This window comes from Bombina bombina, chromosome 3, assembly GCF_027579735.1.
Source record: "Bombina bombina isolate aBomBom1 chromosome 3, aBomBom1.pri, whole genome shotgun sequence".
NCBI classification, from domain to species: domain Eukaryota; kingdom Metazoa; phylum Chordata; class Amphibia; order Anura; family Bombinatoridae; genus Bombina; species Bombina bombina.
This window is the reverse complement of record NC_069501.1, coordinates 94,778,783-94,799,611: the sequence shown is the minus strand read 5'-3', so window position 1 is coordinate 94,799,611 and position 20,829 is coordinate 94,778,783. Positions and strand designations below refer to the sequence as shown.

Below are 20,829 nucleotides of genomic sequence, written 5' to 3'. Positions count from 1 at the left end.
TGCTTTTACAACATAACTGAAAAAGGATAACAAATATAACGTATGTACCCGCGCGCAAATACGATTGCGCTAACCCGACATGAAAATATGAACATTTCACATTCCAATGTTCTTCACATAGCAGAGTATGTTCTATTTATTCATATTTCTACATATATATGATGGTATTTTGGTACAATATATTTCTATACCTATACACATACATGATTATAGATAAGTATAGATAAATACAGATATATAGGAATATCTATTTAAAATATACTTAGAGCATATTCTGCTATGTACAGAATATTGGAATGTGAAATATTTACAGTAAATACAGTTAAAATCTTTATTACATATGAATATTGCATAAATATGCTTTTACATGTGTTTATCTACTTAACTCCAATGCACTTATGTCTATATACACACACACACACATATAAATACATATGTAAACATATATATATATATATATATATATATATATAGCTCCATATACATATTTAGACATGTACATGTATGTATCTCAATGTTAAAGTTCTTTCCCTGACCTTTTTCCCCACTAATAACACAATCTAATATATTTGAGCCCTTATAGTTTTTTTTTTAATGCATATTTTTGAGAAAAAAATAAAAATAATATTTATTAGATTGTGTTATTATGAGTAATGTATTTTTAATGTGTTTTGTGACCTTTTTCCCCCACAAAACAGTTAACCAGAGCGCTGAGGAAGCAGTAATCATTCTAGTGTAAATCATGATTGCATTCACGCGATCCCTTTCAACTTGTAATACGAGTGATAAGCCTGACGTGCGCAAACGGCCATGATAAACCAGTTTTCATTTGTGCGTAACTGTTAGTGCCCCACTCTTAATCTGGCCCTAATTTGTGTTATAATAGCCACAACTGACTCTTAGAGAAGGTGTGGTATTTGAATGCTGGTGCACAGGTACACAGAGCATATCTGCATATGCCACTGAAAGACAGTAGTTACTTTTCCCAGAAGCATTTTGGCCAATGGAAGTTTATTGCAAAACTATTTCTATTCAGATTTGAAATGCACACATTTGACCTTTTTATTCCTTTAAATGGAGTATACTATATAAAGAAATTACTACCAACATTTACAATGAGAAGGAAAACAAAACGGAATTACAAACACTATTTTTTTAATCATATTTACATTACAGTGTGAATAAATCATATTGGTACAAAAGGAGTTATATCTTTAGCTAATATATTATCTTGATTATATGTAGAGATTGCTTTCAATTTCCCTGTTTTTTACTGTCCTTTCAAGAGCTTCTTTGATATTCTTCTTGTCCTGCAGAGAGAAAAAAGTAAAATGTTTTATTGTATTTCACAACGAACTAAAGCAAAATCACAGTAATAAACAAAATGTTTGTAAAGGGAATCCAAACACTATGAAATGATGAACAAGATTACGTGGGAGATTTTCATACCCTTTTCATGAAAACCGTCTATTCTATACCACATTGGATTATGTAAATAATAAAGCATTTATTGATAAAAGGGATGCTGCTTTTGGGTTTTAATATAAAAACTTTACAGCCATCTTGAGGAACTGGCAGAACATATTACATCTATGGGCATTAGCAATATGTAACATAAAAGGAACACATAAGATGCATATTTAATAGTTCATAGACAAGTGCAGGACAGATACTAGCAGGATTCTCATAATCCATTTGCTACAATGCAGGTGCATGTTCAGTCCAGGCATGGAAGAGCTGGAGACAATAGATACCTCACATGATCTGTTGCCTTTTGTGACTAGGAATTTAAATATCTACAATGAAGACTGAGACCTGAGAACTTCCAGCAATTCAGATCTGGAAGGAGAGTAAAATTAGGAGCCTGGTCCTTTGGTGATTGGGGGGTCCCTATGTGTATGTTATATACACTGATTTGTGTGTTCTATATCTGTGCCTATCTGTGTTTTTCACTGATCTGATGTATCAGTGCCTCTTTCTACCTGTACAAAGTGCTTCACTAAGTCATTGTGCACAGTATTACTAAATACAGGAATGTTTTAGTCTTCTCCTTTACCCTGTGGCACAATATCCCAGGGAACACTGCCCCTCTTCTGTAGTTTGTGTCGGTTTCATTCCACTGAAGTCTGCTTATACCGGGAGCTTCTGACCTGTTGACCAATCTCAATATTGCACTGGTCTGGTCAATCCCTGCCTATTATGTCTGTCACCTGCCTGGCCATTCCTGCTATATTTACCAGCTAAATATGCTGCCTATTGTCTCAGGTACTGTAGGCAGACTGTTGTGGCCAACTGCCAGCGGGTTAACATCAGTCTAGTTAAATGTAGCTTTCAATTCTTTCCCAAGCATCTTCATGTTACCCATGGGTATATCTCTGTTGTGCTTAACCTTATTCACATCTTGCCAAGGCTTAGTCCATTCTAGGAGTTGCTTGATCTCAGTCTTCTTGCGTCTTTTGCTGGTCATCACATGGATGTTTTTGTTTTACTTGTAAATATTCTAAGCTATTTCTGACCTTCTCTCTCACGCTTGGCTACTCTGTAAACACTGTCTGTAGAACTTAATGACAAAAACAAACAAAAAGGATGGGGATGTAGCTCTTTTCCTGCACAAAGGGAAGCTTATTTAGGGCTTTACTACTTAGTCAGAGGGTTTAAGCCGTATTAACTACCAAACAGCAATACACAGTTTCTATAATATAGATCATACTACTTTTTATTTCTCCAGAAGGTTAAAGGGACACTCAGGTTTTATTAAATTTTCATGATTCAGATACAGCATGTAATTTTAAACAACTTTCCAATTTACTTCCATTAAAAAAAAAATGTGTACATTCTTTTATATTTACACTTTTTGAGTCACCAGCTCCTACTGAGCATGTGCAAGAACTCACAGACTATACGTATATGCATTTGTGATTGGCTGATTGCTATCACATGGTGCAGGGGGGAGTGGAAATATACATAACTTTGAAATGTGTTAGAAAATAATCTACTACTCATTTGAAATTCAGAGTAAATGCTATTGTATTGTCTTGTTATCTTGCATTTGTTGATTATGCAAATCTACTGTGTTTACTGATCCTTTAATAAAGAAATAAATGCTTTCGAAGTATTCTACTAAAATTATTAAGTGTTTATATAAGGAAATCTAAATTCTTACCGCAGCTAAGTGTGTCATTCTATGGCAAGACAGGATAGGGGCGAAGGCTTCCATTGTGATGGAATTTAATTCGGTAATATCCGTGTAACACTGGTATAACACTGCAGGAATCTGCCAGACTTGACAATACGTCAGCACTGTAGAAAGAACAAAAGATACAAAATCTGTAAAAGCATTCGCAGCCAAAACCAAATACACATATTAAAAAAGGGACAGTCTACACCAAAATGATTATGGTTAAAAAAGATAGATAATCCCTTTATTACCCATTCCCCAGTTTTGCACAACCAACACGGTTATATTAATAAACTTTTTACCTCTGTGATTACCTTGTATTTAAGCATCTGCAGACTGCCCCCTTATTTCAGTTCTTTGACAGACTTGCATTTTAGCCAATCAGTGCTGAATCATAACTGACTCCACGGGAGTGAGCACAATGTTTTCTATATGGCACGCATGAACTAGTAATGTCTAGCTGTAAAAATACTGCACTGAGATAAGGGGCGGCCTTCAAGGGCTTAAAATTAGCATATGAGCCTACCTATGCTTAGCTTTCAACCATGAATACAAATAGAACAAAGCAAATTTGATAATAAAAGTAAATTGGAAAGTTGTTTAAAATTGCATGTCCTATCTACATCATAAATATTTAAATTGTCCTTTTAAAAAGCAGTAAAATTATGGGGAGATAAAAATCTGAGATTAAAATCCTCCATGTCTCAAAAGTTAATCAATACAAATTTTTGCATAGAAAATTAGCACATCTAGGCAATACATACATACATATACACACACACACACACATATACACACACTATATATCTCCACAAAGGTAGAGTGACAATCTAAAGTTGGATAAAGCACCTCACCCAAGCCTGTTGTATATAGAGCCAGGGAGTCTGCCTTTATGGGCTAAATCATTTCTGCTTCTCTCTTTATAATAGGAAACTACAGTAGTGCTAGGACCAGTCAATATTGTGACACCTTGTAAGTTGGTTAAGCAGACTATAGCGATATAGCATTACTAAGATCTCAATTTTAACATAAAAGCATAGCTGATTTTTGGATTAAATGAGAATAGTATTATAAGAACCAATATATAACATATCTTCGTTTTGCATTCTCTACAATGTAACTTTAGGTCCTATACATTAAAGGGACAGTAATCTTTGTGTAATATAGTGCAGAATTATGTAAAATAAGGATAGATTTTTTTTTTTTTTTAAATTGCAATAAATATCTCATTTGGCAGCTAATACTATGCTTACCTTGTAAGCAAAGCCATTCTCTTTAGCACGGCAGTTGTTTCAACAAGTGCGTCACAGGCTCGCTGTCTAATCACAGCCTGATTACGCTATTTAACTACAAATAGCGCACTCCTGTGCCAAGTAAAGCAGCAGTGTAATATCTTACACAACGTTTACTATCCCTTTAAAGGGACAGTCAACACCAGAATTTTTGTTGTTTAAAAGATAGATAATCCCTTTATTACCCATTCCCCAGTTTTGCAAAACCAACACTGTTATATTAATATACTTTTTACTTCTGTGACTAACTTGTATCTAAGCATCTTCTGACCGCCCCTAATCACATGACTTTTAGTTATTATCTATTGACTTGCATTTTAGCCAATTAGTGCAGTGTCTGCCACTAGCCACGAGCGTGATCACAATGCTATCTATATGGCCTACATGAGCTTGCTCTCCCCTGCTGTGAAAAGTAAATAAAATAGAGGCAGTCTTCAAAGGCTTAGAAATTATCATATGCACCTTCCTAGGTTTGCTTTCAACTAAGAATACCAAGAGAACAAAGCAAAATTGTTGATAAAAGTAAATTGGAAAGTTGTTTAAAATTACATGCCCTATTTGAAAAATGAAAGCTTTTTTTAGACTTGACTGTCCCTTTAAGCCATTCCTACTTTTAAAACCATTTTCTCATTTTATTTTTACCCCCTCAGTGAAAGCCAAATTAACCTGTCACCACCAAGTGCAGATTTAAACGCATGGTATTACTTAAAGGAGAATAATCATTTAAAAAGAAAATGGGTTAAGCACATAGTTAAAGTCAGTACCACAGCAGAAACACACTACTGGGAGCCAGTTGAACACAGCAGGTGAGTCAATGACAACAGGCATATATCCTTATAGTCACCAACCATGAACCATAAAATAGAGCATTACTGCTCCTGTGCCTATTAAGGTATGATGTTCAACAAATGATAACAGGAGAACAAAGTCAAATTGACAAGAAAAGTAAAATTAAATTATTTTAAAACTTCATGCTTTGGGGCCTATGTATCAAAGGTCTTGCGGACCTGATCCGACAGTGCGGATCAGGTCCGCAAGACCTCGCTGAATGCGGAGAGCACAACGCTCTCCGTATTCAGCATTGCACCAGCAGCTCACAAGAGCTGCTGGTGCAACGCCGCCCCCTGCAGACTCACAGCCAATGGGCCGCCAGCAGGGAGGTGTCGATCAACCTGATCGTACTCGATCGGGTTGAATTGTGGCGATTCCTGTCCGCCTCATCAGAGCAGGCGGACATGGTTATGGAGCAGCAGTCTATAGACCGATGCTTCATAACTGCTGTTTCTGGTGAGTCTGAAGATTCGCCAGAAACACGAGCCCACATGCTCCATACGGAGCCTGATAAATGGGCCTCTTACTCTGAACTATAAAAGTAACATTTTTAATTACATGTGAAGTTTCCAATTTACATAAATTATCTAATTTGCTTAATTCAGTATCCTTTGCTGAAAAACATAATTTATGCTTACTTAATAAATTTAATTTATTTCATGTTGATGAGAGTCTACAATCCATTAATTGAATTGCTCTTCCCTGCCACTAGGAGCAAAGTTTCCCAAACCCCAATAGCTCTACAAAACCCCTCCCACCTCACTGGCACCTCAGTCTAACAGTAATGAAACATAAAGGGTGGGATTTAAGAAACATATTTTTTCACTGAAAAATTAAATCCACAATCCCAAAAGAACCTAAAAGAGGGCAAAACAATGCAATGAAAACTAATAGGTAAAACAAATCAATCATCCAGAGACAACTGCCTGAAGGACTTACTTACCAAAGGCTGTCTCCGAAAAAGAAAAAACATCTAAATGGTAGAGTTTAGTAAAAGAATGCAAAGACAACCAAGTAGCTGCCTTGTAAATTTGGTCAAATGAAGCCTCATTCTTAAAAAAACAAGATATGGCAACTGATCTAGTAGAATGAGTATTAATCCGTTAAGGTCAAAGCTGACCAGCCTCCAAACCCCCACCCCCCAAAAAAAACATAATTTATGTAAGAACTTACCTGATAAATTCATTTCTTTCATATTAGCAAGAGTCCATGAGCTAGTGACGTATGGGATATACATTCCTACCAGGAGGGGCAAAGTTTCCCAAACCTTAAAATGCCTATAAATACACCCCTCACCACACCCACAATTCAGTTTAACGAATAGCCAAGAAGTGGGGTGATAAGAAAAAAGTGCGAAAGCATAAAAAATAAGGAATTGGAATAATTGTGCTTTATACAAAAAAATCATAACCACCACAAAAAAGGGTGGGCCTCATGAACTCTTGCTAATATGAAAGAAATGAATTAATCAGGTAAGTTCTTACATAAATTATGTTTTCTTTCATGTAATTAGCAAGAGTCCATGAGCTAGTGACGTATGGGATAATGACTACCCAAGATGTGGATCTTTCCACGCAAGAGTCACTAGAGAGGGAGGGATAAAATAAAGACAGCCAATTCCTGCTGAAAATAATCCACACCCAAAATAAAGTTTAATGAAAACATAAGCAGAAGATTCAAACTGAAACCACTGCCTGAAGTACTTTTCTACCAAAAACTGCTTCAGAAGAAGAAAACCCATCAAAAATGGTTGAATTTAGTAAAAGTATGCAAAGAGGACCAAGTTGCTGCTTTGCGAATCTGATCAACCGAAGCTTCATTCCTAAACGCCCAGGAAGTAGAAACTGACCTAGTAGAATGAGCTGTAATCCTTCGAGGCGGAGTTTTGCCCGACTCGACATAGGCATGATGAAATAAAGATTTCAACCAAGATGCCAAAGAAATGGCAGAAGCTTTCTGGCCTTTTCTAGAACCGGAAAAGATGACAAATAGACTAGAAGTCTTTCGGAAAGACTTAGTAGCTTCAACATAATAATACAAAGCTCTATCAGCATCCAAAGAATGCAATGATTTCTCCTTAGAATTCATAGGATTAGGACATAATGAAGGAACCACAATTTCTCTACTAATGTTGTTAGAATTCACAACCTTAGGTAAAAAATTCAAAAGAAGTTTGCAGCACCGCCTTATCCTGATGAAAAATCAGAAAAGGAGACTCACAAGAAAGAGCATATAATTCAGAGACTCTTCTGGCAGAAGAGATGGCCAAAAGAAACAAAACTTTCCAAGAAAGTAATTTAATGACCAAAGAATACATGGGTTCAAAAGGAGGAGCTTGAAGAGCCCCCAGAACCAAATTCAAACTCCAAGGAGGAGAAATTGACTTAATGACAGGTTTTATACGAACCAAAGTTTGTAAAAAAAATGAATATCAGGAAGATTAGCAATCTTTCTGTGAAAAAGAACAGAAAGAGCAGAGATTTGTCCATACAAGGAACTTGCGGACAAACCTTTATCTAAACCATCCTGAAGAAACTGTAAAATTCTCAGTATTCAAAAAGAATGCCAAGAAAAATGATGAGAAAGACACTAAGAAATATAAGTCTTCCAGACTCTATAATATATCTCTCTAGATACAGATTTACAAGCCTGTCACATAGTATCAATCACAGAGTCAGAGAAACCTCTTTGACCAAGAATCAAGCGTTCAAACTCCATACCTTAAAATTTAAGGATTTGAGATCCTGATGGAAGAAAGGACCTTGCGACAGAAAGTCTGGTCTTAACGGAAGAGTCCACAGCTGGCAAGAGACCATCCGGACAAGATCCGCATACCAAAACCTGTGAGGCCATGCTGGAGCTACCAGCAGGACAAACGAGCATTCCTTTAGAATCTTGGAGAATACTCTTGGAAGAAGAACTAGAGGCGGAAAGATATAGGCAGGATGATACTTCCAAGGAAGTGATAATGCATCCACTGCCTCCGCCCGAGGATCCCGGGATCTGGACAGATACCAGGGAAGTTTCTTGTTTAGATGAGAAGCCATCAGATCTATTTCTGGGAGTTCCCACATTTGAACAATCTGAAGAAATACCTCTGGGTGAAGAGACCATTCGCCCGGATGCAACGTTTGGCGACTGAGATAATCCGCTTCCCAATTGTCTATACATGGGATATGAACCGCAGAGATTAGACAGAAGCTGGATTCTGGCCAAACCAAAATTCGAGATACTTCTTTCATAGCCAGAGGACTGTGAGTCCCTCCTTGATGATTGATGTATGCCACAGTTGTGACATTGTCTATCTGAAAACAAATGAACAACTCTCTCTTCAGAAGAGGCCAAGACTGAAGAGCTCTGAAAATTGCACGAAGTTCCAAAATATTGATCGGTAATCTCACCTCCTGAGATTCCCAAACCCCTTGTGCCGTCAGAGACCCCCACACAGCTCCCCAACCTGAAAGACTTGCATCTGTTGAGATTATAGTCCAGGTCGGAAGAACAAAGAAGCCCCCTGAACTAAACGATGGTGATCTGTCCACCACGTCAGAGAGTGTCGTATAATCGGTTTAAAGATATTAATTGAGATATCTTTGTGTAATCCCTGCACCATTGGTACAGCATACAGAGCTGAAGAGGTCGCATGTGAAAACGAGCAAAGGAGATCGCATCCGATGCGGCAGTCCTAAGACCTAAAATTTCCATGCATAAGGCTACCAAAGGGAATGATTGTGACTGAAGGTTTTGACAAGCTGATATCAATGTTAAACTTCTCTTGTCTGACAAGGACAGAGTCATAGACACTGAATCTATCTGGAAACCTAAAAAGGTTACCCTTGTCTGAGGAATCAATGAACTTTTTGGTAAATTGATCCTCCAACCATGATCTTGAAGAAACAACACAAGTCGATTCGTATGAGATTCTGCGAAAATGTGAAGACTGAGCAAGTACCAAGATATCGTCCAAATAAGGAAATACCAAAACCCTGTTCTCTGATTACAGACAGAAGGGCACCGAGAACCTTTGAAAAAATTCTTGGAGCTGATGCTAGGCCAAACGGTAGAGCCACAAAACTGGTAATGCTTGTCTAAAAAGACAATCTCAGAAACTAAAAGTGATCTGGATGAATCGGAATATGCAGATATGCATCTTGTAAATCTATTGTAGACATATAATGCCCTTGATAAACAAAAGGCAGGATAGTCCTACAGTTACCATCTTGAATGTTGGTATCCTTACATAACGATTCAATATTGATAGATCCGGAACTGGTCTGAAGGAATTGACCTTCTTCGGTACAATGAAGAGATAGAATAAAACCCCAGCCCCTGTTCCAGAACTGGAACTGGCATAATTACTCCAGCCAACTCTAGATCTGAAACACATTTCAGAAATGCTGAGCCTTTGCTGGGTTTACTGGGACACGGGAAAGAAAAAAATCTCTTTGCAGGAGGCCTTAACTTGAAGCCAATTCTGTACCTTTCTGAAACAATGTTCTGAAACCAGAGATTGTGAACGGAATTGATCCAAATTTCTTTGAAGAAAACGTAATCTGCCCCATACCAGCTGAGCTGGAATGAGGGCCGCACCTTTATGGGTACTTAGGAGCTGGCTTTAGGTTTCTATAAGGCTTGGATATATTCCAAACTGGAAATGGTTTCCAAACTGATACCGCTCCTGAGGATGAAGGATCAGACTTTTGTTCCTTGTTGTGAGGAAAGGAACGAAAACGATTATTAGACCTAAATTTACCTTAGATTTTTTATCCTTTGGTAAAAAAGTTCCCTTCCCTCCAGTAACAGTTGAGATAATAGAATCCAACTGAAAACCGAATAATTTATTACCCTGGAAAGAAAGGGAAAGCAAAGTTGACTTAGAGGACATATCAGCATTCCAAGTTTTAAGCCATAAAGCTCTTCTAGCTAAAATAGCTAGAGACATATACCTGACATCAACTCTAATGATATCAAAAGATGGTATCACAAATAAAATTATTAGCATGTTATAGAATAATAATAATAATGCTATAAAATTATGATCTGTTACTTGTTGCGCTAAAGCTTCTAACCAAAAAGTTGAAGCTGCAGCAACATCCGCTAAAAATATAGCAGGAGTAGAGACAGCCCCATTAACCTTAGGGATTTTGTCCCAAAAAACTCTAATCTGTCAGATGGCACAGGATATAATTGCTTAAAACGTTTTAGAAGGAGTAAATGAATTACCCAAATTATTCCATTCCCTGGAAATTACTTCAGAAATAGCATCAGGGAGAGAAAACACTTCTGGAATAACTACAGGAGATTTAAAAACCTTATTTAAACGTTTAGATTTAGTATCAAGAGGACCAGAATCCTCTATTTCTAATGCAATTAATACTTCTTTAAGTAAAGAACGAATAAATTCCATCTTGAACAAATACAAAGATTTATCAGCATCAACCTCTGAGACAGAAAACTCTGAACCAGAAGAACCATTATCAGTATCAGAATGATGATGTTCATTTAAAAATTTATCTGAAAAAAGAGAAGTTTTAAAAGACTTTTATGTATACTAGAAGGAGAAATAACAGACATAGCCTTCTTAATGGATTTAAAAATAAAATCTCTTATGTTATCAGGAACACTCTGAAAATTAGATGTTGACGGAACAGCAACAGGTAATGTAACAGTACTAAAGGAAATTTTATCTGCATTAAAAAGTTTGTCATGACATGCAATACAAACAACAGCTGGAGAAACAGATACCAAAAGTTTATAGCAGATACACTTAGCTTGGTAGCTCCAGCATCGGGCAGCGATTTTCCTGAAGTATCTTCTGACTCAGTTGCAACGTGGAACATCTTGCAATATGTAATAGAAAAAACAACATATAAAGCAAAATTGATCAAATTCCTTAAATGACAGTTTCAGGAATGGGAAAAAAATGCCAGTGAACAAGCTTCTAGCAACCAGAAGCAATAAATAATGAGACTTAAATAATGTGGAGACAAAAATGACGCCCATATTTTTTAGCGCCAAATAAGACGCCCACATTATTTGGCGCCTAAATGCTTTTGGCGCCAAAAATGACGCCACATCCGGAACGCCGACACTTTTGACGAAAAAAAACGTCAAAAAATGACGCAACTTCCGGCGACACGTATGACGCCGGAAACAGAAAAAAAATTTTGCGCCAAAAAAGTCAGCGCCAAGAATGACGCAATAAAATGAAGCATTTTCAGCCCCCGCGAGCCTAACAGCCCACAGGGAAAAAGTCAAATTTTTTAAGGTAAGAAAAAAATGATTGATTCAAATGCATTATCCCAAATATGAAACCGACTGTCTGAAAATAAGGAATGTTGAACATCCTGAGTCAAGGCAAATAAATGTTTGAATACATATATTTAGAACTTTATATAAAAGTGCCCAACCATAGCTTAGAGTGTCACAGAAAATAAGACTTACTTACCCCAGGACACTCATCTACATGTAGTAGAAAGCCAAACCAGTACTGAAACGAGAATCAGTAGAGGTAATGGTATATAAGAGTATATCGTCGATCTGAAAAGGGAGGTAAGAGATGAATCTCTACGACCGATAACAGAGAACCTATGAAATAGACCCCGTAGAAGGAGATCATTGCATTCAAATAGGCAATACTCTCTTCACATCCCTCTGACATTCACTGCACGCTGAGAGGAAAACCGGGCTCCAACCTGCTGCGGAGCGCATATCAACGTAGAATCTAGCACAAACTTACTTCACCACCTCCATAGGAGGCAAAGTTTGTAAAACTGATTTGTGGGTGTGGTGACTGGTGTATTTATAGGCATTTTAAGGTTTGGGAAACTTTGCCCCTCCTGGTAGGAATGTATATCCCATACGTCACTAGCTCATGGACTCTTGCTAATTACATGAAAGAAAAAAAAACTTATGGATCAGAAGTCTCAACCAAGAAGACAAAGAAATGGCAGAAGCCCTTTCCTGGAATAAGAAAAGAGAACAAACAAAGAAGTTTGTCTGAAAACTATAGTAGCTTCAACATAACTCAATGCATTAACACTGTCCAAAATATGCAAAAAAAAACAAACAAAACAAACCTCTTAAGAACTTTAGGGAAGACAAAGGAACAACAACAATTTCCCAACTGATATAGTCAGAAGATACAACCTATCATAAACTGAATTACTAATATTAATACTAATAACTTCTAATTAGCTTTAGTATATATATATATATATATATATATATATATATATAGATAGATAGATAGATAGATAGATAGATAGATAGATAGATAGATAGATAGATGAGATTTTGTGGGTATTCCTGATTACTAACTCATACAAAGTTAATGAGGTAGTCTATGAGGGATATCCCTTTCAGAGGAGCCTCTAGGAGGATCCTAACTAGGTTTAGTCGGGTATTTCTTATGAAAGGCGGAAAGTAGACGTGGAGCATGTAAATCACGGTGGGGTATCCAAGAATGCTCTTCGGGACTGTAACCCTTCCAATGGACTAGATATTCAACTGTCCTCCGTCTGAGTCTTGAATCTAATATCTTTTCCACCTTATATTCCGTCTGGTCATCAATTACCAATGTGGATGGGGGGTTCCCTTGTTGTGTCGAGTCTTGTTTCCCTATGAAGGGTTTTAATAAAGATACATGAAAGGAAGGATGGACATGGAGTGCAAGTGGTAGTTTAAGCACAACTGCATTCTGATTGATGATCTTTGAGATCTTAAAGGGTCCGATGAACTGGTTTGCCAATTTTTTGCATGGTACTTTTAACTTAAGGTTTCTGGTTGAGAGCCATACTAGGTCGTTGGGTTTATAAACCGGAGGGGAGGAATGTTTTCTGTCAAAATATAATTTTTGTCTTGGCTTTGCTTCATCTAAATGTGTTTTCAGTATGGACATAATATCTTTGATGTTGCTGATATAGTCTAAAACGGCTGGAGAGTTAGTCACAGATTTGGTATTAGGTAGAGTCATCGGATGATATCCATATGTAGCAAAGATAGGAGATGTTTTTGTGGAGGTGCTTATGGAGTTGTTGTAAGCATTCTGACCAATCATCTTGTAGATGGGAGACATAACATCTCAAGTACTGTTCCAATATCTGGTTGACACGTTCTGTTAGTCCATTAGATTGGGGATGAAAAGCTGTAGACAACAGGGGAGTGATTTTTAGTAGTCGACAAAGTTCTTTCCAGAATCTGGACGTGAATTGCATTCCTCGATCTGACACTATAGAAGATGGAATCCCATGAAGTTTCACTATGTGAGAAAAGAACACCTTGGCAGTAGTCAAAGCATTAGGAATTTTCTTTAGAGGAACAAAATGAGCTAGTTTGGTGAGATGATCAACAACTACTAATATAGTAGTTAGATTATTTGAAGGTGGTAGATCGACAATGAAATCCATTCCTATCATGTTCCAGGGAACCTCAGGAATGGGTAAAGGATTCAATAAACCGAATGGTTTATGATGATCTTTTTTATTCTTGGCACAGATAAGACAGTTGCTTACGTAATCATATGTGTCCTGCTTAAGTCATGGCCACCAAAAATTTCTGCTGATAAGTTCTTGTGTCTTTGAAATCCCAGGATGTCCCGACAGTGGTGATTCGTGATGATGTTGTATTAAAGTTTTCCTTAAAGAGGGAGGTATATATGTATGGGTTTTGTGAAAGTAGAGACCTGAAGTAGTATCCTTGACACAGGAGGAAGGGATGGTGGAGTCCTTTTTCAGAGCAGATAGGATTTCTGATTGAAGAGTAGTAGAAACCGCTAAGATTTTGTGAGTTGGTATAATTGTTTGTGTCTCTTCTCGGTCAGGTAAAGCCTCCAATGAGCGAGATAAGGCATCTGCCTTTATGTTCTTTGGTCCAGGTAGGTAACTAATGAGGAAATCAAAACGGTCGAAGAATAGGGGACCAACGAACTTGCCGGGATGAAAGCGTTTTATTTTTTTGTAGATATTGCAGATTTTTATGATCAGTAAATATGAAAAATGGTTTAGTAGTTCCTTCTAGTAGGTGTCGTCAGTGTTCAAGAGCACATTTAATAGCAAGAAGTTCCATATCACCTACAGAGTAGTTTCTTTCAGCAGGGGTTAGAAGTCTGGAGTAGAAAGCAATGGGATGAGGTTCCTGAGTAGATGAGCTTTGTTGTGAGAGTATAGCACCTATTCCTACTGTGGAGGCATCCCCCTCTAGAATGAACTGTTGATCTGGGTTTGGTAGTCGTAGAACGGGTGCTGTGGTGAAACATTTTTTTAGTGACTCAAAAGCTTTTTGAACCTCTGTGGTCCATACAAACTTTTGTTTCCCTGTTAACCTGGTTAGAGGTTGTGCCATAGTAAAGAAATGGTAGATAAACCTTCTATAAAAATTGGAAAATCCCAAAAACCTTTGTAGAGACTTTAATGAAGTTGGTTTATGCCAATTAATTATAGCGGTTACTTTGTCTGGATCCATGTTTATACCATCAGGAGAAATAATATATCCTAAGAATTTTATTGTCTTTACATGGAACTGACACTTCTCAGTTTTGGCATATAAACAATGTTCTCTTAACCTGGCTAATACCCATCTTACATGTTTTATGTGATCAGTTATATTTTTGGAATAAATTAGAATGTCATCTAAATAAATTACAACACAGACATCCATTAAATCTTTGAAAATATCGTTTATGAAGTACTGAAAAGTAGCTGGTGCGTTTGTTAAACCAAAAGGAATTACATTATATTGGAAAAGTCCATAACGGGTTCTGAAAGCTGTCTTCCATTCATCTCCCTTCCTCATTCTGATCAGATTATAAGCTCCTTTTAGATCTAACTTGGTAAATATAGTCGCATCAGTTAGTCTTTCAAGGAGTTTGGGGATAAGAGGAAGGGGATATCTGTTTTTAATGGTTATAGTATTTAAAGCTCTGTAATCTATTATAGGTCTAAGGGTACCATCCTTATTAGTGACAAAGAATATCCCTGCAGCAGCAGAGGAAGTTGAGGGAGAGATAAAAACTTTTCTCAGGTTCTCATCCAAGTATTCTCTGAGATGTTTTAATTCTTTCTGGGATAGGTGGAAAATACGCCCAAAAGGAATGACAGCTCCAGGCTTAGTGTCTATGGGGCAATCGTAAGGTCGGTGTGGGGGTAAATTCTCAGCTTCTTTAAGGTTAAACACATCTACCAAAAGAATATATTGAATTTTCAGAAGTGGTTCGATATGCTTGATTTTCACATAAGGAAAACAAGTGGAAGAACAATAGAGTGAATCAAAAATGAATCTATTAGTAGCCCAATCTATCTTTGGGTTATGATTACGTAGCCATGGGTAACCTAATATTATAGAGTGTAGAGAGCTTGGTATGATATCAAAAGAAATGTATTCTTTGTGACCGTGTAATGTGGTTGTGAGAATAGGTATAGTATGATGTGTTATCGGCCCCTTTAAAAATGTAAAACCATCAATAACCTTCACATAGACAGGTGTTTGCTTAAGCACACAAGGTATTTTATTTTGGGATACCAGTTTTTGGTCAATGAACATCCCATAAGCCCCCGAATCGATCATTGCCTCATTCTGGAGAAGGTGCTGATCCCACTTTAAAGACAATGTAATTACAAGGTGAGTGTTTTGGTTAAGATCATTCTCAAGAATATTCTTAGGTTTTACATGTAATATCTTACCCTTTTTTTGTCGGTTTAGGATAGGGCATGCAGATACAGAGTGGTCTTTGTTAGCACAGTACATACAAAGGTTGGAGAGGCGGCGTCTGAGCTTTTCCTCTTGGTTGAGGGGTCCTTTTATGGTACCTATTTCCATGGGTTGTGGAGGAGTGATGGGTCTTTCAGTAGATGTCACAGTTTATCTTTTTGGAGCGATGTCTGACTGTTGTCTTTCAGCCCTTCTTTCACGGAAGCGTCTATCCATAGAGATACAGACTTGAATAAGTGACTCTAGGTTATCAGGAGGGTCAATCCGAGAGAGTTCATCTTTTAAATGCTCAGAGAGACCAATTCTAAACTGATTCCTTAGACTGACTGAGTTCCACTGAGAGTCAGTGGCCCAGAGCTGGAATTCAGCAACGTAGTCCTCCACTGCTCTCTTACCTTGTTTCAAGGTTCTTAGACTGTTTTCTGCAGTTATCTGTTTGTTGGTGTCCTCATACAGAACTGCCATTGCTTTAAAGAAATCATCTAACAAATCCAAAATGGGATCTCCAGATTCAAAGAACCTGTCTGCCCAAGATCGTGGCTCTCCACTCAAATAAGATATAGTGGTACATACCTTAATTCTTTCTGAGTGGTACGTTTTTGGCTTTATAGTGAAAAATAGCAAACAAGCATTTTTAAACTCATGAAAATGTGAGCGAACTCCTGAGAATACTTTAGGGGGATTTACATGAGGTTCAGGATGATCAACAGGTTTTTGCGTAAAGAAATAATTTATAATACGTTTTAATGTATTATTCTCTTGTTGGAGTTCATTTAATCCTTGAGCTAGGATAACTACCTTTTGATTTAATGTGGTAATTTCATTTGACATTTCAGTAGGATCCATAATGAACAAAAGGTGTTTTAGGGCTTGTTTATTCTATCATAAACTGAATTACTAATATTAACTTCTAATTAGCTTTAGTATATATATATATATATATATATATATATATATATATATATACACACACACATATATATATATATATATATATATATATATACATATATATATATATATTTAAGATTTTGTGGGTATTCCTGATTACTAACTCATACAAGGTTAATGAGGTAGTCTATGAGGAATATCAAATTTATATATATATATATATATATATATATATATATATATATATATATAAAATTTATCAGAGAATAAATTCTGAGTTTGCTACAAACAGAAGTAACCACAGGTTAATTTAGGCAGAAAGTGAAACTCTCAAGAGAATGTATGTCAGGTTATGTATACCTAGATATCAGAGATACAACCTCGATGTTAAGCTCAGATTGTGAGCAGTATAGGTCTTACATACACATGAAGTTTCCTGTGGAGGCTGCGAGTGGTTATACACAGCAAAAAGTCATATAATTAACATAAGCAGCTGTGCGATGCGGATCAAGGAGGTTATGACATCAAGATACTGTATGTTGTTATTTAGACGTTCCCCTTATTGATAAGACAGGTTAGTCAAACGAGCAGAGATTAGGTATATAATAAAGTTATACTTGCTAATGTCCGGAGTATACGAGTCCTTACACCGCTTGTCCCAGTAGCAGCATGTCAGCTTGAAACAGCGAAGATTGAGTCAGCGTTCCGAGACGCTGCTCAAAGCGAGACACTGGGAGAGCTGCAGTGTGAGTTCCAGGTCAGCCTCTGATGACGTCAGAGGTGCGCTTAAGCGGAGTGGTTGTGAACGCTGACTGATACAGCGTGCAAGTATCAGTTCAAAGAGTTATCACAAAGCCTTGTAAAAGATCCTTTCGGTTAGGAAGTGGCTTGAAGAGAGAGACTAATTCCACAGGTCTCAGAATTGAAGTACGATCAGCTCACTGACTTCAATAAACAAGCAATTTTCAAGACATCGTACTCCACCTTTTGTAGGTAAATGAGATGGGAGGTCTTAACCATGACACAACCATAGGAAAGAAACAAGTCACGTGAAAAAACAGACAACTGATTAACTCGTCTACCAGAAGAAATAGGCAAAATAAGCAAAACCTTATACATAGGCTCAAAAGGAGGAGGAGCCTGCAAAACCTTCAAAACCAAGATAAGACTCCAAAGTGGAGAAAATTGGTTTAGCAACAGGTTTAACTCTAGCCAAAGCCTGAATAAAACTATGAATATCTAGAAGATTGCTAATCTTCCAGAGGAAAAGAACTGAAAGAGTGGAAATCTGAACCTTTAAAAGACCTGGCGGATAAACCCTTATCCAAACCATCTTGCAAAAACTGCAAAATGCCAGGAACAAATAGGATCCTAACACCAAGAAATAAAGGTCCTCCAAACCTTATAATAAATCTTCCTGGACACAGGCTTACAAGAGTCAATAACAGAATCAGAGAACCCTCTATGCTTAAAGTAACATGAAATAAAAAAAAATTCTTTCATGATTTAGATACAGCATGCAATTTTAAACAACTTTCAGTCAACTCAGTCAAAATAACTGTCTGTAAGACGCAATGAAGGGACGGTAAAAAAGCATCTACTATCTGTCTCGTCCAATATAGTAATGAATGAATATTGCTATTCATTCAATACTATGTTGCCGAGACGAATGCGTTGTAATACACACAGGACGGAATTACCGCATGCGCATTGTTGACCGTCAGCTAGTTGATGCGCATGCGCAGTTTGTATACTCACAGTGCACGAGCCTTGTAGACACGTATAGAGCGGGTGAGACCGCTCTCTATGTCACAAAATCAAAAATCAGGAAATGGCTCAGGAATTTGAAACGGAACGGTAGGGAAAAATCAAAGCCCAATATTATAGTAATAAAGTAATTTCTTTCATGAAATTGGCAAGAGTCCATGAGCTTGTGACGTATGGGATATACAATCCTACCAGGAGGGGCAAAGTTTCCCAAACCTCAAAATGCCTATAAATACACCCCTCACCACACCCACAATTCAGTTTTACAAACTTTGCCTCCCTATGGAGGTGGTGAAGTAAGTTTGTGCTTGATTTTCTTCTGTGATATGCGCTTCTCAGCATTTTGAAGCCCGATTCCTCTCAGAGTACAGTGAATGTCAGAGGGATGTGAAGGGAGTATCACCTATTGGATTCTATGGTTTTCCTCGCAGGAAATCATTTCATAGGTTTTCTGTTATCGGTCGTAGAGATTCATCTCCTACATCCCTTTTCAGATCGACGATATACTCTCATATTCCATTACCTCTACTGATAACTGTTTCAGTACTGGTTTGGCTATCTGCTATATGTGGATGGGTGTCTTTCGGTAAATATGTTTTCATTACTTAAGACACTCTCTAAGACACAGCTATGGTTTGGCACTTTATGTATTAATGTAAAGTTCTAAATATATGTATTGTACTTACATTTGCCATGAGTCAGGTTTATGTATATTTCCTTTTGCAGACTATCAGTTGCAAATGGTGAAAACATATTTAGGAAGTTATTTTTTCTTACCTGGGGTATAGTCTTTTCTTAAAAATTGACTGTTTTCATTAATTTTTGCGGGCAAAATTAGGCCCGCAAGGCCACAAAATGCTAATATTTATTGCGTCATTCTTAGCACAATAATTTTTTGCCGCAAAGGTACATTCGGTGACGCAAATTCACCATTTCCGGCGTCTTCGCTGACGCCAGGTTCCTTGCACAAGGTTGAGTCTGCCATGACGTGAGTTGCATCATTTCCGGATGTTGTTAGCGCCAAAAAAATTTCATTTTGCGTTGCGCATCATACTTGGCGCCAAATTATTTTATTATTTAAACCCCACTTCCTATCTGCCTCTTGCCTTTTTCTATGTTCAGAGGGCTATGCTGTTTGCATTTTTTCCCATTCCTGAAACTGCCATATAAGGAAATTGATAATTTTGCTTTATATGTTGTTTTTTCTCTTACATTTGCAAGATGTCTCAATCTGATCCTGTCTCAGAAACCACTGTTGGATTCCTGCTGCCTGATAACAGTTCTACCAAAGTTAAGTGTATCTGTTGTAAGTTAGCGGAGATGATATATCCAGCGGTAGTATGCAACAGTTGTCATGATAAGCTTTTACATGCAGAGAATGTATCCATCAGTACTAGTACAATGCCTGTTATTCCTTCAACATCTAATGTACATGATATCCCTGTATAATAATATAAAAGATTTTATTGCTGATGCAATTCAGAAGGCTTTGTCTGCTATTCCGCCTTCTAATAAACGTAAAAGGTCTTTTAAAACTTCTCATAAAGTTGATGAAATTGCAAATGACCGACAACATACTGATTTATCCTCCTCTGATGGGGATCTATCTGATTCAGAAGATCCTACCTAAGATATTGACACTGACAAATCTACTTATCTCTTTAAGATGGAGTATATTCTTTCCTTGTTAAAAGAGGTGTTGATTACTTTGGATATTAAGGAAACTAGTCCTCTTGATATTAAAACTAGTAAACATTTAAATTCTGTTTATAAACCTCCTGTGGTTATTCCAGAGGTTTTTCCAGTTACTGATGCTATTTCTGATATGATTTCAAAGGAATGGAATAGGCCTAGTACTTCTTTTATTCCTTCTGCTAGGTTTAAAAAGTTAGAAAAAAATAAGTCCAAAAAGTCGCCAATGTAAATAAAAGTCCAAAATTTTATTCAGGATACATATCCAAGTAATTAAAATAATATGAAGGTAACATCAAGGGATGGTGGAAGATACAAAATAAGTCTTACATGTTTCGGCCAAATGTAGCCGTAATCATAGACATAATTTGGTACAGGTGTCACCCTTATTTACACAGGTAAAATGTTCCTCATTGGTTAAAACATAAAAAAAAAAAAAAAAAAAAAAAAAAGAAGGTTTAAAAAGTTGTA

General features: G+C 37.0%; 1 protein-coding gene across 1 annotated transcript in view; it reads right to left on the bottom strand.

The window, feature by feature from the left end:
* Positions 1-1,138: 1,138 nt before the first annotated feature.
* Positions 1,139-20,829, bottom strand: part of PSMG1 (proteasome assembly chaperone 1) — a 77,794-nt gene continuing 58,103 nt past the window's right edge. Inside the window, exons 6-7 of the mRNA XM_053705926.1 lie at positions 3,164-3,300; positions 1,139-1,310 (exon numbers count right to left, since the gene is read on the bottom strand). Of these exons, the coding sequence (XP_053561901.1) occupies positions 1,236-1,310; positions 3,164-3,300 (212 nt within the window). The 3' untranslated portion in view covers positions 1,139-1,235. The remainder of the gene's footprint in view (positions 1,311-3,163; positions 3,301-20,829) is intronic.